General features: G+C 45.7%; 3 protein-coding genes across 4 annotated transcripts in view; 1 reads left to right on the top strand and 2 right to left on the bottom strand.

The window, feature by feature from the left end:
• The window catches only part of ssbp2a (single stranded DNA binding protein 2a), an 82,705-nt gene extending 71,649 nt beyond the window's left edge, over window positions 1-11,056 (top strand). The window contains exons 14-17 of one of the 2 annotated variants that reach the window (XM_063194442.1): window positions 815-893; window positions 8,137-8,165; window positions 8,495-8,597; window positions 9,550-11,056. In XM_063194442.1, the coding sequence (XP_063050512.1) occupies window positions 815-893; window positions 8,137-8,165; window positions 8,495-8,597; window positions 9,550-9,608 (270 nt within the window). In that variant the 3' untranslated portion in view covers window positions 9,609-11,056. The remainder of the gene's footprint in view (window positions 1-814; window positions 894-8,136; window positions 8,166-8,494; window positions 8,598-9,549) is intronic. The other variant, XM_063194443.1, reaches the window with a different exon arrangement.
• A 652-nt stretch (window positions 11,057-11,708) lies between these two features.
• Window positions 11,709-16,053, bottom strand: f2r (coagulation factor II (thrombin) receptor). Its single transcript, XM_063195252.1, has 2 exons — window positions 15,773-16,053; window positions 11,709-14,527 (listed from the first exon to the last, which is right to left on the bottom strand). Exons 1-2 carry the CDS (start codon window positions 15,858-15,860, stop codon window positions 13,347-13,349), a joined length of 1,269 nt encoding a protein of 422 aa, XP_063051322.1. The 5' UTR covers window positions 15,861-16,053; the 3' UTR covers window positions 11,709-13,346.
• Window positions 16,054-16,302: 249 nt separating this feature from the next.
• Window positions 16,303-17,500, bottom strand: part of iqgap2 (IQ motif containing GTPase activating protein 2) — a 99,911-nt gene continuing 98,713 nt past the window's right edge. Inside the window, exon 38 of the mRNA XM_063195250.1 lies at window positions 16,303-17,472. Coding sequence (XP_063051320.1) covers window positions 17,359-17,472 — 114 coding nt within the window. The 3' untranslated portion in view covers window positions 16,303-17,358. The remainder of the gene's footprint in view (window positions 17,473-17,500) is intronic.

Genomic DNA, 17,500 nt, shown 5'->3' with positions numbered 1-17,500 from the left:
GTACCATTTGGCCATGCTGTCAGAGAATCGAGGGATGGACCTTGTTGTGTTAGTGCAGAAGAGCTGTCATTTTGAGGTTTAGGACCATTAGCAAGGCCTACAGACGTACATTCCAAAAAGCAAGCCCGCTTCCCACAGGCTGACCAATGCAATGCCACATAACGCACAGTAGTTGCTTCGATAGACTAATTTCTACCTACTTTCTGAACTTTAGATTGACACCCCAAACTTTACAACTCCCCCAGTCAAAGAGGCAGCTCCTTATAGGGTTCGCAATAGAGGTCATCTGTTAAAGGGACACTGTGTGAGATTTTTAGTTGTTTATTTCCAGAATTCATGCAGCCCATTCACTAATGTTACCTTTGTCATGAATACTTAACCACCACCATCAAATTTCAAGTATTTATTATGACTGGGAAAATGGCACTTTTCATACATGAAAAGGGGGATCTTCTCCATGGTCCGCCATTTTGAATTTCCAAAAATAGCCATTTTTAGCTGCAAAAATGACTCTACTTGGACCATACCAGAAATTATTTGTTTATTACTTAGTAAACTTAGTAAACAAATTTGGCGATAGCCAACCCAGTTTCAATGAGCAGCATAGTTGCAATACCTTTTTTGACCATTTCCTGCACAGTGTCCCTTTAAGTTTTACTATTGCACAGGTGCATGTGCCTTCTTCAGTGTGCAGGTTGTGTCCTCTTTTTTTGCAAACTTGAGTCTACCATTTGGGCCAGCCCCCCCTCATAATCTTACCACCTACATTACATACTGCTCCCATATTTAAATTAGACTGTGCTTCTTCCTGTAGTTTCCTCTGGGTGCCGGAGCTGAGGGGCCCATGGGCAGCATCACGGGGATGGAGCCCCACCACATCAACGGATCACTGGGTGGGTAATGTATGATGGGCAACTACTATACTGAACATGCATTCCATATAGGAATTGATAATAATTGATTACGAGGACATAGAAACACAGAGCCTCATGTGACATCAACACACAAGCTCATACACATACGTACTGTGACGTCATGAGAGGCTGACCATCTCTAAGCGGGACATTTCAAATCAGTGCAAGGACACAAGTTTAAAATAAAGGAAGGATTTTAATGTTATGCCAGGAGTTTAAACAGAAAAGGTATCTGAAGTTCAACTTAAATGTTCAAAAGAGGATCCATCTTGCAATATCAAACTCAAACAATGTCTCTGGCTCTTCAATAACAAACTTAGGAACAGGCTTTTCTTTCAGTCCAACATCTTCTCAAAGCACAAACATAATCTTCTTACTTTCAGTCCAGTCAAACATCCATATGCAGTCCAGTAGCAGGAAACGTAATCCACAGTCAATAATCCATTGAACATTTCCATAGGCCAAAGTCACTAGACGGAATCCACAGGTAAGTATCCAGTGAGCTCCACACGGCAGAGCCCACTCGGGCCAGAGTGCAAGAGGCAGAGTGCATGTGTCTCCCCAAGCTCCACACTCCACTGAGAGTTTCTAGCTCACAAAAGCCACCTAGCTCATTAGGCCCTTATCAGCCTCAGGTGTGGGGCTGTGCTGTGTTGGAGCTGCAGCTCACAATTCCACCACCAGATGGAGCCAGAGCTGCTCAAAGCTGGAGCCATTTCCGTGGAACATAGCGCCCCTCAAGGATGCAGCCTCTCGGGACGTCACAGATCCTCCCCCTCGGACTCGACGTCCCCGTCGGGCTGGAGGTCACGAAGAGGGCATCTCTCCGGGACAGGGCATCCGCGTTGCCATGGCTTCTGCCAGCCCTGTGAACAACAGAGAAATTAAATGCTTGCAAGCTTAAAAACCATCTGGTAACCCTGCTGTTTGTCTCCTTGTTCCTGGCCATCCACTGCAGAGGGGCGTGGTCCGAGACCACCGTGAAGCGCCGGCCCAGGAGGTAATACCGAAGGGACTCCAGGGCCCAGGTGATGGCGAGACACTCCTTCTCAACCGTGGAATAGTTCTTCTCTCTTGGAAGCAATTTTCTGCTCAGATATAGGACAGGATGTTCCTCACCTTCGTGTACTTGGGCGAGTACAGCTCCCAGACCCACCTCCGAAGCATCTGTCTGAACAACGAACTCCCTCTGGAAATCTGGTGCCACCAGAACTGGACTGGAACAGAGGGCCCGCTTCAGGTTGATGAAGGCGGTCTCTGCAGCGGGGTTCCATTTCACCATTCTGGAGTGTCGCTTGGTTGTTAGATCTGTCAGAGGTGCAGCAATGGAGGCAAAATTTGCAATGAAACGGCGGTAATAGCCGGCTAGTCCCAGAAAAGACCTCACCTGCTTCTTTGTGAGGGGCCGTGGCCAATCCCGTATGGCCTGCAGCTTCGCTTGCTGTGGCTTGACCAGTCCTCGGCCAACAGTGTATCCCAGGTAATTCGTTTCGCTGAAGGCCAGCCTGCACTTTTTTGGATTTGCCGTGAGACCTGCATCTCTAAGGGAATCAAGCACAGCTTGTACACGGGGTAAATGACTTTCCCAATCTGGGCTTTGAATCACAACGTCATCTAAAAATGCAGCCGCATACCTTTTGTGGGGAGCAAGGACCCGGTCCATCAAGCGCTGGAACGTGGCCGGTGCCCCGTGCAGACCAAACGGGAGCCGTGTGCATTGGTAGAGCCCTTCTGGTGTGGCAAACGCGGTCTTCTCCTTTGATGCAGGGGACAGGGGCACCTGCCAGTAACCTTTTGTGAGGTCCAGAGTGGTGAGGAAGCGAGCATGTCCTAGTGAGTCTACCAGGTCATCAACACGGGGCATGGGGTATGAATCAAATTCTGAAACCTCATTCAACTTGCGATAATCGTTGCAGAATCGTACTGACCCGTCTGGTTTGGGGACCAGGACGATGGGGCTTGCCCAAGCACTTTTGGAGTTTTCAATGACTCCCAGATCTAGCATCTTTTCCACCTCCTGCTCGATGGCCACCCTGCGTGCTTCCGGCACCCGGTATGGACGCTGAGTCACTGTGCGGCCAGGCACGGTCCGGATCTCGTGTTGGACCACCTCTGTGTGTCCCGGGAGTGAGGAGAAGACATCTCTGTTGCGGTCCACTAGCTCCAGTGTTGTCTGCCGCTGATGTGGGGACAGACCTGGTCCCACTTGAACCTCTTCTCTGGCGGGTGCTTTGGACTCTGTTTGGGGCAGACAACAGAATAACGCCTCCCTGGCGTGCCATTGTTTCAAGAGGTTAACGTGATAAATTTGCTCTGTTTTTCTTTTATCAGGCTGTCTCACCTTATAATTTACCTCTCCTACTCGCTCGATGACCTCATACGGTCCTTGCCAGCTTGCCAGGAACTTACACTCGACAGTCGGGACTAGGACGAGCACTCTGTCCCCTGGCTTGAACTCTCTTGGTTGGGTAGGTCGATTGTAGGAGGCCTGCTGTTGCCGTTGAGCAGTTTCCATGTGTTCCCGAACTATCGGGTAAATGGCCCTCATTCTGTCCTTCATGGCGCCGACATGTTCGATGAGGGTCCTCTGCCTGCAGGGTTGCTCTTCCCAAGCCTCCTTCGCAATGTCCAGTAGTCCTCTGGGTCTGTAAGACAACAAAAGTTCAAAAGGCGAGAAGCCAGTAGAAGATTGGGGTACCTCTCTCACGGCGAACAGCAGGTATGGCAGCAGCTGGTCCCAGTTCCGCCCGTCCTCTTCAATTGCTTTCCTCAGCATTGACTTCAGAGTCTTGTTAAAACGTTCAACCAACCCGTCTGTCTGGGGATGGTAGACAGAGGTTCTCAGCTGCTTGATCCTCAAAAGGGCACACAGTTCCTTCATTACCTTGGACATGAATGGGGTACCTTGGTCAGTCAATATTTCCTTTGGGATACCCAGACTGGTGGAAAGGAGGAACAGCTCCTTGGCAATCTGCCTGGAGGTGGCTTTCCGTAGGGGAATGGCCTCAGGGTACCGGGTAGCATAGTCAAGGATTACTAGAATGTACTGATGGCCCCTGGAGCTTTTTGGCAAAGGGCCAACTATATCTAGCCCGATTCTCTCAAAGGGGGTTTCAATGATCGGCAAGGGGATGAGCGGGTTACGGTAAGAGGGCTTGGGTGCCCTCTTCTGGCATTCTGGGCAACTACGGCAATAATTCTCTATCTGCTTGTGCACTCCAGGCCAGAAAAAACGCTGCAAGATCCTTTCTGTGGTCTTCTCTACACCCAGGTGGGCCCCTAGTGGATGCGTGTGTGCAAGATTGAGCACAGTTTTTCGGTGGGGCTGTGGCACAAGGAGTTGTTCATACACTCGGTCATTCTCTTTCACGACCTGATACAATAGACCACGTATAACTGCAAAATGGGGATATGTGGGACTTGCTCTATCCCCTAACACTACACCCTCTAGCACCTGCACATTTCTTAGGGCATTTGCAAATGTGGGCTCTTGCAATTGAGCAGTACCATACTGGCCTGTGAGATTGGGGAGCTCCTCAATGGCCGGGGCGTCTTCCTCGGAGTTTGGAGAACTTTCCGGAGCTGCATTCTCTTCTTCCGTGTCCGGGCCACTGTCTGTGTCGGCCTGGGGGCCTGTCATTCCTGCGAGTGCAAAAGCAGGGATGAGTGGTTGTGAGGGTTGCATTGGTGTGTTTGTAGGATGAGTCTTACCTCTCCGACTGCGGGGTACTCTAGCTGGCCTCTGCTGTATCTCCCTAAACAGCAGGTCGAAGGAGGGGCAGTCTCGCCCAATCAGAACAGGAACAGGGAGAGACTCAACCACCCCTGCCCTAGTGTGTATTATCCCCCTGGTGGTTGTCACCTTGAGTTCAGTGGTGGGGTAATCCTTGGTGTCTCCATGGACGCATGAGATCGGTAGGACTTTGTCAGTGGAGAGACACGAGGGATCCACTAGGTCCTTATGCACCAAGGTTACCCGACTTCCGCAGTCCAACAACGCCTCTACGTCATGGCAATTGACAGTTACAGGGCAGGTGGGGGGTCGATCTGGGGGCCCATCTGCGACCCCAACGAGAGATGCGAATAGCTGAGTGGAGGGGGAGCTGGAGGAGCCAGCAGTGGGCATGGGCTCGTCTAGGATTTTTTGGCACTGCCACGACATGTGTCCTATCTCCCCACAGCGGTAGCATTCTCTGGTTTCACTATCCCAAGACATTCTAACCAGACCCGACTGTCTTCTGGCCCCCAATGGAGCATAGCTAGGTGCTGCTGCAGATGGACTGGTAACCTTCGTGGTTTTTGGACGCACCCCCACTGTCGGCTGCGGGGTTGTTGTCCTGGGATCTCTCTTGGTCGCACGGAGCATTTCTGTTGTGGCCTGGTATTTCTCCACAGCTTCAATGGTAACTGCAGCTGTGGTTAAGGCCTGTTGGCTAATGAAACGCTTAGCCTCATATGGCAGGGCTCGGAGGAAGTGATCTACCACAATGGTCTCCACCACTGCAGCAGCTGTGTTTTTCTCCGGTTCCAGCCATTTTCTTGCAATTCTGGAAAGTTCGTGCATCTGTGCACGGGGAGCTTGGTCCACTTGGAAGGTCCAGCCATGGAAGCGCTGGGCCATGCCAAACTTGGTAAGCCCATGCCTGCTGAATATCTCCAACTTCAGAGCATCATAGTCCGTAATTTTGTCAGGGGGTAGGTCTCGCACGGAATTCAATGCTTCCCCCGTTAAAAATGGGGCTAGCAGTCCAACCCATTGGGCTTTCGGCCATCCTTCCCTAGTGGCTGTTGCTTCGAAGGCATGCAAGTAGGCCTCAACATCATCGGTGGCCCCCATCTTGGAAATAAAATTACTCGCTTTGATTGGGTCGGCGCTCTTAGCAGCCATCTTCTTTTGCAACTGCAGCTCCTCTGCCTTCAGTTGGTTAGCTTTCCTTTGTTCCTCCAATAACGCTGCGCTCGCATGTATTTGGGCCTGCTGGCCTGCAATAAGGGCCTTCAAAATTTCCTCCATTTTGTTATGTGGAGGGACTATGGCCAACTGGGAAAACTGAGTAATTAAATTTTCAGTGTCCTCTTCATACATGCACTATTGCTGATTGAAATGCCCGCGTCCTCCACCATATGTGACGTCATGAGAGGCTGACCATCTCTAAGCGGGACATTTCAAATCAGTGCAAGGACACAAGTTTAAAATAAAGGAAGGATTTTAATGTTATGCCAGGAGTTTAAACAGAAAAGGTATCTGAAGTTCAACTTAAATGTTCAAAAGAGGATTCATCTTGCAATATCAAACTCAAACAATGTCTCTGGCTCTTCAATAACAAACTTAGGAGCAGGCTTTTCTTTCAGTCCAACATCTTCTCAAATCACAAACATAATCTTCTTACTTTCAGTCCAGTCAAACATCCATATGCAATCCAGTAGCAGGAAACGTAATCCACAGTCAATAATCCATTGAACATTTCCATAGGCCAAAGTCACTAGACGGAATCCACAGGTAAGTATCCAGTGAGCTCCACACGGCAGAGCCCACTCGGGCCAGAGTGCAAGAGGCAGAGTGCATGTGTCTCCCCAAAGAAAATGGAATCTTGTACAAGAACCACAACTAGCTGGTGTGGCCAGGAGTGGCACTGCAGCTATGTTATCACAGCCAAGTAAATAATGAATGGGTGCCAATGGGGCTGTACCCTTCTCATAGAACTATCTGCCCGTGTGATTTTTTCCCTGGAAACAATGGAGTCGCGTTCGATAGATATGAGTAAGTGAAAGCATTTGCCGACACGTTTGCATCTTGTCAAGTGTTACATTCGTGAAAATGACCCTTATTTCAACTATAGCAATGACATAACACGTGACAATCGACTTTACGGCACTACGCCATTTGTTTTGTAGTTTTAAGTCTGACTTCAGATGTCGATGTGTTTAAAGTTATGTTAGGATTGTTTCGGACACCTGTTATTTATTGCATTTAAGGTGGTGGAAAAGCGGCATGTGTACATGGGTAAAGGAAATGACTGCGCTCATCCTTAAGAATTTGGGCACCTTCAATTAACATGTTGGACGGCGGTGGGGGTTTTGAGGTGTGTGACCGTAGATGTCTCTGCTAGGATCAGTCAGAGTACGTCTCTCGTCAGCTCTGGTCGTGAATAGTCGCAAAGATTCCTCAGCCAGCAGGTATTAGCCGAATGCTAGCGTGTTGCAGGACAAAACTAACACGTCTTTGGGAGAACAAAGCCATGTCAGGAACCTTTAACTTCACTTCTAATACAACGTTCATGATAAGGTACAGAATGTGCACACATCTTTACAAACCAGAGAACAGAACCGTCACAAATCCCTGCTGAGCCATTTAGCCCAATAGACTCCCATTCATCTTTTACTTGGCTGCGTTCGCCAACGGGGCTATAATGGGAGCCAATGAGAGACGCCTATCTCATAGCTTAGACAATTTCTGGTCTCCCCAAGCTCCACACTCCACTGAGAGTTTCTAGCTCACAAAAGCCACCTAGCTCATTAGGCCCTTATCAGCCTCAGGTGTGGGGCTGTGCTGTGTTGGAGCTGCAGCTCACAATTCCACCACCAGATGGAGCCAGAGCTGCTCAAAGCTGGAGCCATTTCCGTGGAACATAGCGCCCCTCAAGGATGCAGCCTCTCGGGACGTCACAGTACACATACACATACACATACACATACACATACACATACACATACACAGGCATGCACACACACACACACACACACACACACACACACACACACACACACACACACACACACACACACACACACACACACACACACACACACACACTTGAAACCACATGGTGGATACAAGTTCACGAGCTATAATTCCAAATGGAAGAGAGGAGGGGAGAGGAGAGGGAAGAGAGGAGGAAAGGAGCGGAGAGGGAAGAGAGGAAGAGAAGAGGAGAGGGAAGAGAGGAGGAAAGGAGCGGAGAGGGAAGAGAGAAAGAGAAGAGGAGAGGGCCTGCAGGTCAGAGAAAGAATGTCCAGGGCATACCCCATGATGTGGGAACACACGCTTCCCAAAAATGTTGGCAAAAAGGGGTTTGGCACTGACACTCTGTTTTGAAGTATTGCTTTTACCGTAAACGTGCAAAGGCCTAGATAGGGATCGTGCAAATACCTGCTACAGATAACACGATTCGTCTTTGCATCACTGTGTGTAAATTTACGCATGTGCTTTCTCTGCACACAGGATCAGGGGACATCGATAGTCTGCCCAAGGTAAACAAAAAACACCCTCATTCAGTCTTCCTCTCATTTTTGTCTTGTTTGCTTTTTGAACATAATTTTTTTGTTTCAAGACTTTGTGTGGTTTTGCGTGTGCGTATGTGCCACCCACTCACCCACTTTTCAAGGCAAAACAGACATTAATTTTTATTTTTTTTGTGTGTGTGTGTGTGTGTGTGTGTGTGTGTGGCTCAGTCATCCACTCATTTCTTTGAAGGCAAAACAGACATTACGTCATCAAACTCATGTTTGCTTTTTAAAAAATGGCTTGTTTTGATTGTGTTTGTGTGTGTGTGTGTGTATGTGTTTTCTCTCCGCCACAGAACTCCCCGGGGAACCTGAGCATGACTAATCAGCCAGGCACCCCCCGAGATGACGGCGAGATGGGCGGCAACTTCCTGAATCCCTTCCAGAACGAGGGCGTACGTATGTCTAGCTCTATGTCTATGTCTGCTCAGCACTGTACATCTTGACCCTGCTATTATGCACTTTAAAATATTTCATAAAATACATCAATAAGTAATGCAGAAAAAGGCAAGTCCCTGTTCACATTTGCCTCTTTTCCACTGCCGACTCTCTAGTAGGCCTACAACGGCACAGCACGACTCAGCCGCCACTTTTTGCTTTACGATTGAGTTGTGTCGTGCCTTTTCGAAAAGCAAAAGTGACGGCCGAGTCACGCTTTGTAGAGCTGTAGGCCTATCAGAAAACCGACAGTGGAAAAGAGGCATTAGATATTTTTCGTAGGTGTATGTGTGTTTATGTCTATGTACATACTGTATACACAGTATGTACACACAGAAATGTAGAAACAAATCAGGCCATGTTCACTTTGGTATTTTTCTAGATGTTGGTTGTATGTGCGTGTGCGTGCGTGTCTATGTCTATTTTCCTGAATTCCTTACAGAGCAAGGTATACATACTACCGTATGTCTGAATCTATGGCCGTTTTTCTAGAAATTTGCCAAAAACAAGTGATTTGCTGTGGAAGTGAAGAGCCTATAGGACACGTTTCATCCAAACCTTCCCAAAAGTGGTCTTTCCTAGCTGGTGCACTCTCTACACATTTGAAATCACCTGTTACTTTACGTGAACAGGCAAGAATAGAATAGCATATCCTTGACTGTATCAAGCACATTTTTGTAGCTTACAGTATGACTTGCAGTTAATGCAATAGGCCTACTGTATCTCGATATTCAACGTTCTATTGGCATTGATTGTCAGGGTGCTTTCAGACCAAGCAGTATAGCATTTTTGTGACCTCCAAAAATGCTTTACTGAAAATCTAGGTGATTGAGTAGAACTACTATAGAGGTGACACATACAGTACATTGTAAATATATGATTTAATTTCTGTACAATTAATCTGTGTGGGCAGTATTCACCGAACATGACAATGAGCGTGTGAAGATTGAAGAGGAGCTTGGCTGTCCATGAAGATGATGTCATGACACCTGGTTTCCAGTCACGGAGGTCATCTTTTCCAAGTTGGGATTCCTAGAGTGACCGCACCTTTTTTTTTTATCCTTTGGTGAAAAGGTGAACTCATACAGGGGGGAACATGGTAATCCAAATTGAACTGAACTGAAAAAAGGGGGAGAATGAAAAGAAGAGGGAAAGGACTAAAGAAATACTTCATCATCACTGCATCACTGTGTGTATACATTCATATGCAGGACAAATCATCCCCTGGCCTTCATCAAGAGGGACTTCTGAAGTGTAAATGATGCGTTTCTAAGAGGACCACACATGGACATCCCTGGAGACCGGCTTACGTGTGTGTGCGTGTGCGTGTGCGTGTGTTTTGAACATCAGACCATGAAGCATTTCCATTAAATTAGACCAAACGGGAAAAAAAGACAAAAACATTTAATACATGTTGACTATGTGGGTCTACCTTTCAGACCTATTACAAAAAATGTGGCATTTTAGAATTCTCAGATGTTCAGTGGAATTCTCTGCACCATGTTCTCATCCTGTGTTCGTTAGTTGAGCACTGTCAGTCGAGCATTCCAGTGATGTTATATCGGTTGTGCTGTGTTCATTATTTGTCAGTGTCCTTTGTTGCCAACAAAGAAGTATGACAATCATCTTGTTTTCTTACTATCGCTCAGCAAATGTTTTTCATTTGCAGTTTTATGTGGGCTGTTCTTCACAACGCATATTAGCCTTATTTATATGGAATAGAAGGTAAATCGTACATTTTGCTGTGTCAATTCAACAGTTAAAGAGTTAAATTTAATCATCTCAGTGTTGTTACTTCTGCCCAAGGGTTGAAGTAACCGCAAAATCCACTGTGCATGGTTACTCACACACTCAGATGGGTCGGATAGTTGAGCAAGTGAGCAACATGAAGCAATTATTGCCACCATGAAATTGTTGAAAGTTTTCATTTGCAGGAATTATTTTTTTTGCATTTATTACACACCTTGTCACAATTCATTTGAACCTTTTGTTGTTTGCTTTTGTTGTCGTTTTCTACCACATCCACAACACTTCTCTGACTGCGTCCATGTATTTATATCCATTTCACTGTGTACAACAAACTGTGCTTCTTCATTCACAGTACTTTTGAGACATGTTTGTGACATGTACAATATTTTGGCATTAATATGCATCTGAGGGACTCTGTACATACTTTTGAGAGGTTTTTGGATGCCAACATAATGGCCATTGAATTGTGTCTATAATATTAAAATCTATTTGTGTTCATTTCTATCTGGTGTACAAGGTGAGTTTCACTATAGACATTCCAAGTTTAAACATACATTAACATATTTACCTCTGTTTTTATCATAGTTTAGTGTTTTGTTTATTATCCCCAGTTAGTCTGCTGGTTATGAGACAAGTATGTACAGCAGGGCTATTCAAATGGCGGCCCTGGGGCCAGATGCGGCCCTTGGACAGCAAGGTTCTGGCCCCCCACAAGCCCCTTGAAATACAGAATCTGTTTTTTTTGGAATTTAGAGATAAAAGTATGGGTTCCGTTGTCGTGCTGAAACGGGACACAGGACATTAAAATGCAGGAAATTACATCTAAGAAATGCAAAACTTTCTGGGGGAGGACCCCCAGACCCTCCACTTCAATGAAGTCTCCCATATTTTTTTCATTGACAGAATAGCCAACCATAATACATACGTATAGTTCGGCCCCTTTACTGGGAGGAATTTGAAAAACTGGCCCTCATTGACATTTAATTGAATACCCCTGATGTACAGTATTAGCAGTGGGCCTACGATTCAAACTTTTGATCATCTCTATGCATACAGTTACTGTACATGTTGCGTGTGTGTGTATGTGTGTGTGTGTGTGTGTGTGTGTGTTATAAAGATAAGGATCTCCTTTTTTAGTTGGCAATTCTTGCCTTGCAGCAAGGCCAGCTAATGGATGCCAGCCACTTTATTGCCAGCCACTATTTCAGTCATCATCAGCAACACTGAGCAGGCAATTACCGGTAATGTAAATACTTTATTGAGGAAACACTGTATGCACTCACTGTGTTAGAACTTCAAAATAACATGAACTGTGTACAAGGGTGAAAATGCATGATGCATCAGCGAAACAATATTTATTATACAGTGTTTTGCATCATGCAAATAGCTGAAGATGTCTAGGACTGCATGGTAATGAGCTGTGGGCAGGCCAGCCTGTCTTGTTAGCTCGTTAGGAAAACAAATATCGAGCTTTTTCAACCCATCATTAACACAGAAATAACATCCCTGCAGCTTTAAGACTTGACATATACTGTGAATGATTATGAAATACTTCGCTATATAATATAATACATAGCATTCATGAAATAGGACTTATCTCAAAAGTTAAATGTATGGTCAGCTTTGTGTTGTGTTGACACGGCATCTCAACCCTTTACTGCAGTTCAGACATGGTACTGTATGTGCTGTTCCAAGGGACAAATACCTTTCCCAACAAGAATACTGTTATGCTTAAACCCAAAACAAGCAGCCTAAAGTATCTGGTGACACTTTCTATGAAAATCCTCTTTATATAAGGTGTTATACACAATTCATAATGTACACACATTCATAAAGGGCTATGATGCATCATAAAGCTCTTTGACTAACACAAGCATTCACATCCAGTTGAAGAGGGAGTTTATAGAAGGTGTTACCAAATATCAAACCAAAAATATAACAAACTATATGGAAACAGGTCTGCAAATACATTAATACAAATATGATAAGCCAAGCAGCTAATGTAAACTTATTTTTAAGAGAGCATGTTTCATGGTTAACTTCAGGGGGACAAGTGCTCTCATGATTTAAAGGTAGGAGGTCTTCATACCTCTCTGATAAAAAAACATCTAAGAGTATTAATCAACTGTGTCTCGGCTGATGACAGCATAACCGCTGCTTGATGACACTTTTAAAGCCAACAGGGGAATGTGCCAAGAATCTAAATCAAGTGAAAAACACTGTGCCAGCCAGTGTGAAGAGCTAGATTTAAAGACTTTTTTTTTTTTTTTAAAGGATTGGGTGTAAAATTGGGTCTTACAGCTCACCAATAACACCTTAATTTCGTAAAGTAGGCCCCTAAAGCATTGCACGATTTACATCTCTGCCTGTGATTCAGTGTTCAAACACACATTACTCAACAAACCAACTCAAACACCTGCTGACGTCCAATCAGAAGTTGACCTACAGTAGGTTGGGCAGGCAGAGATGTAAAACATTCAGCTCTTTCGATGGCCTGGTGCCGCATGGAGAATTTTATCCCCCAAGCCAGAATAGCTTTCAGCTCTGGTATCGGTATGGTCTACTGACCTGAGTCCAAGCAAAAACGGACATCATACACTCAGACAGCACACATCCTGCCACATATTTACTCCAGCTGACTCATCGCACCAGCTGATCCCAATAACCACATTCACACTACTATAGCTGATGAAGGGAGTCATCTGGGTTGGTGATTACCAAGTAAGAAAAAGTGGGATAGGACAGGATGAGTCTTTATTGTCTCTTCTAAAGAGACAGTTGTTAAGGACATAGAGAGTATGTTAGGAGCACAGCCAGAGGGGACATACTGTATGGCAGGAGTTTGACTCTCATAAACTGGTTTGTCCACCTCAGTTCAAGTCTTAAGAAGACAGTCAGAAGTTGATCTCCCATGAGTCCAATAATCATCTGCTCTGCTGTCACGTAGTCTGGCTCATCCCATCATCCCATCAGCTTCCTGTACTGGCTGCTCATACTTTGCTCGATGGCCGCCATCCTGCTGGTACGTGTGCTGCTGCTGCTGGTCTGCGAGCCGTCACCCAGCCCCTTGTCGCCGGCCCGCCCGAACAGCGCCGCCACCTGCTTCCGGCACTGGGACGAGCCGAAGTAGTAGATGAGCGGGTCCAGGCAGCAGCTGAGGCTGCCCAGGCAGGCGGAGAGCAGGTAGGCGGCGTACGAGCCCTCCGAGTGGCGGTGCGTGAAGCGGACGTAGTGCGCCAGCAGGATGACGTTGGTGGGCGTGAAGCAGGCCACGAAGACCACCAGCACCAGCACGGCCATGTAGATGGCGCGCGTCTTCTTCTTGGAGCGGTTGGGCTGCACGCTGCTGACGGCGCACAGCGCCTGGACGATGCGCACGTAGCAGACGGTGGTGAAGATGAAGGGCACGAAGAAGAAGACGGCGGAGAAGACGGGGAAGAAGTAGAGGTAGTAGGTGCGCAGCTTGTGGATGTCCAGCACGTCGTGGCAGGTGGTGATGCCCATGTCGGACAGGTGCATGGTCTGCTCCGAGGCCAGCAGGGGCACCACCCCGCCCACCGACAGCACCCACATGGCGCCGCACACCACGCTGGCCGTCCGGGGGCTGCGCCACACCAGCGAGTCCATGGGGTACACCACGGCCATGAAGCGGTCGATGGCGATGCACATCATGAGCAGCACCGAGCAGTACATGTTGCAGTAGAAGGCGGCGGTGACCACGCGGCACAGGCCGGAGCCGTAAATCCAGTCGTTGCCGTGGTAATGGTAAGAGATGCGGAAGGGGAGGAGCAGGACAAACAGCAGGTCAGCGGCGGCGAGGTTCAGCATGTAGATCACCGCCGGCTTCTTGGGTTTGATTCGCCGCACGAACATGGCGACGGCCAGGAGGTTCAAGGGGACGCTGATGATGAAGACCATGAGGTAGATGGTGGGGATGAAGACGGTCACCATGGGGCCGTTGAGGTACTTCTTGGCTTCTTCGCTCAGGTAGAACTTCCTCTTCTCCTCGTGGGGGCCGGGTGGCTTCTTGGGTTTGGAGTCGAAGCCCGAGCCGCTGCCTTCCTGTACGTCCAAGTAGTCGATGGGCTCATCTGTGACGGTCATGAAATAGCCGGAGAACGTCCTGACCTGGAGACCTGTATCTGTGGAGAAGACAAGAGTGAAGGATTACATTACATCAGTAGAGTTTACAGAATAGGTCAACAACATTCATCTTAGTTCTCATGTAGCCCGCTTCACATGCTGATTAACAACCAAAAAAACTTTAAAATGACCAGTTCTGCCAATTTCAATATGCTGTTGTATTGCTCACTCTACCCTTGACTTGTCAGTACCCGGTGATGCTGCATTTATTTTTCGGCTCAGCCCTGCCCCTACCCGAGATCTGAGCTATTCTAATCGGGGCAGACTTTTTTTTACATTTTAAAAATCCTTAACATAGGCCTACTCCAAATATTTTCTCAAAAGGTTATCACTGTTTGCTAGTTGTCTGCTGATGTTGCATAACCTTTTGAATGTTATTGGGAATAAATGTTTTTTTGCAATGTAAACAAACACCTGCCCCCATTACAATGACCACGATCTTGGAAAAGCCTGAAGAAAAAAAACATTCTCAGGTACTGACAAGTCCATGGTAGTGTGAGCATTACAACTGCATGTTGAAATTGGCTGAATTTATGCTTTAAATTTAAATGGTTCATTGATCTTGTGAAATTCCTCAAAGTCAAAATAAATGAACAGAGTTCATGGCATGGGTGAAAAAGTTAAATGACGTGTGGAACTGCTATTTTCCTATGGAATTAAATATTAAATTTCAATACCACATATGAAAAATACATGTATCCAACTTATTACAAAATGAGTCTAGAATTGTGTTTCCCCTTGAAACACGTCATTGGTGCACACATTTTTTCCTGGGCGTCCAGTCCTCATAACTCCCATAGGCCTACTTCTGTTTTACAGTATTTATATTGCAATTTGCACCTTTTAGGGAGGCTTCTTTTCAGCATCTTTGAGAGAAATTTTACAGGCTCTACTCAATTTAACATTTTTGTCTAATTGTAGACAGCAAAGCAAACCACAATATAGGCCTACTGTCTAAACAATTATGGTGATCTGTTAGAGTACAATTACTTTACATAGGGCGTAATTGAGGGCAACTAGTGTTATTCTATGTGTGTGTTGGGGAGCAGATAGGCCTGCTTTTAAAAGTAGCCGTACACAGGGAACTTTTTTTTTTAGTTGACGGGTAATCTCTTGCTTGTTTCACAAAGACACGCAGAGATATTACTCTCGCTGGTAAAACCGGTGCCTTTCTTAATTTACTCTGAAACATATGCCTATTAAACTATGTGCTTTTTTATTCCTTATGAAAAATGTTCACTCACCGTTAGCGCTTTTCAGTGTGGCTGTGGAGGTCTCTGTAGCAGACAGAACCAGCAGAATGAGCGGCAGAATGAGCATGGCTTGACCCATGACGCTCAACAGGTCCGCTAAGTGCGCACTCCGCGAAACAACGGCAATGTCAAACGAGAAAGAATGGTCGTCCTTTGTGTTTTAATTCTCTTCTTCAATTAGACCTACTGTAATTAACCGAAAGATGATTTACTAGCACTATTATCCTCCGCGAAGACCGCCGTCCAAAAGCGGAAAAGACACACAGAGCGACCTCAACACTCTATGTGGTCAGACAGCGATGGGAGGAATTGTAGCATCGTCGTTGTAATGCGCGAGAGTAAACGCCCACTTACATTTCACTGAGAAAGGAAAACAACTTTTTTTGGACAGAGGCCTAATCTGGCATTCCACATCTGGCAGCTACTCAAAGCACTCAACAGTTGAGTCTCAACTGTTGAATGCCTTGTTCTCCCACATCTCCATTTAATCATTTAGCGGCCGAGACAAAGAGAGACCATAATGCAAAGTAAAATGTATTTATTTTCCATTTTGTTTCATTTGAAGAAGATATTGAAATTACCTTAATTTACAAGACACGGACAATGTTATTTTTAAAAGCATCATTTCTAAAGATAACACGTCACACAAAAATATTTAAAATAAATTCAGTTTCTCTGAACAGTTCGGAAAGGCACGGTTTATGGGAAAAGGCCCTGGGGTGCATTTCTCAAAAGAAAAGTTGTTAGCCTGTTAGCAACGTCGGGCGTTGCCAATGGGAAAATGCATTGAAAACGGCAAAGTAGCTAATGTAGTAAACAACTTTGGTTTTGAGAAATGCACCCCAGACTGATACAACAGAAAATGTTGGACACCTGTGACTTCTCTCATGTTTCATAGCAAGAGGCAGTAGTGCGTTACGCAGTTCATTGCATTTCTTCACTTTTTTCTGTCTTTATTCTTTCTGTATTTAATGAGTGAAAGGAACAATGTTCTGCTGACATGGAACAAAATTGAACATTAAAAACAAAGTGGAAAAGACTAAACAACCATAAAACAAACAGTGGTGACATTGACACAATGACAAATCACATTGATGAATACTAATATAATTTTGTCTCGGAACACACTTAATTTTAGTGAGATATTGCATTTTAAACATTTATCCCAGTGGACAATTGATAGCATTTATTGGCTACCTCATTATACTTCTAGCACTGTACAATTTAAAATTCATAATTTAATATGCAATAATTATTTAAATATCATATGACATTAAACATTTCTACATGTATGCCTTTAAAAACATTGTTTTGAAGGGAAGGCACACATTACATCTCTGCTCCTTTGGTATAACTGATATGTGACCTCTTTGGCATTTCTCCTCATCATACACACACATACACTCCACCAGTGGCACTCTTAGGGACGCACAAACAGTTTTCCGTTTCACGCACACGCACACGCACACACACACAAATAAAGAAACAAACACACTGACTGACACCTGCTTAACCATTTAAACAAACATAATTGCACACACATAAACATACATACACACGCACACACGCACGATCTCTCACTTCCCATAAAATTTCTTGTTGAGGAGGAAGATGAGCAGGTTGACGTTCACCTTGGCCTTATCAAACATCTTCATGACGGCTACCCCCTCATACTGCAGTTGCAACAAGTCCTGTGAGGGAAGGATGCAATGTTTAGAA

This window comes from Engraulis encrasicolus, chromosome 3 (assembly GCF_034702125.1).
Source record: "Engraulis encrasicolus isolate BLACKSEA-1 chromosome 3, IST_EnEncr_1.0, whole genome shotgun sequence".
Classification (NCBI taxonomy): domain Eukaryota; kingdom Metazoa; phylum Chordata; class Actinopteri; order Clupeiformes; family Engraulidae; genus Engraulis; species Engraulis encrasicolus.
Note: the sequence above shows the minus strand (reverse complement) of the source record. Positions and strands in the feature narration are given on the sequence as shown.

What these genes read in the sequence shown, in the direction of transcription:
- f2r (XM_063195252.1), bottom strand. Translation starts at nt 15,860, where the DNA reads ATGGGTCAAGCCATGCTCATTCTGCCGCTCATTCTGCTGGTTCTGTCT. An exon ending in CACACTGAAAAGCGCTAACG is followed by an intron (nt 14,528 to 15,772) that starts GTGAGTGAACAT and finishes TCTTCTCCACAG; the next exon opens with ATACAGGTCTCCAGGTCAGG.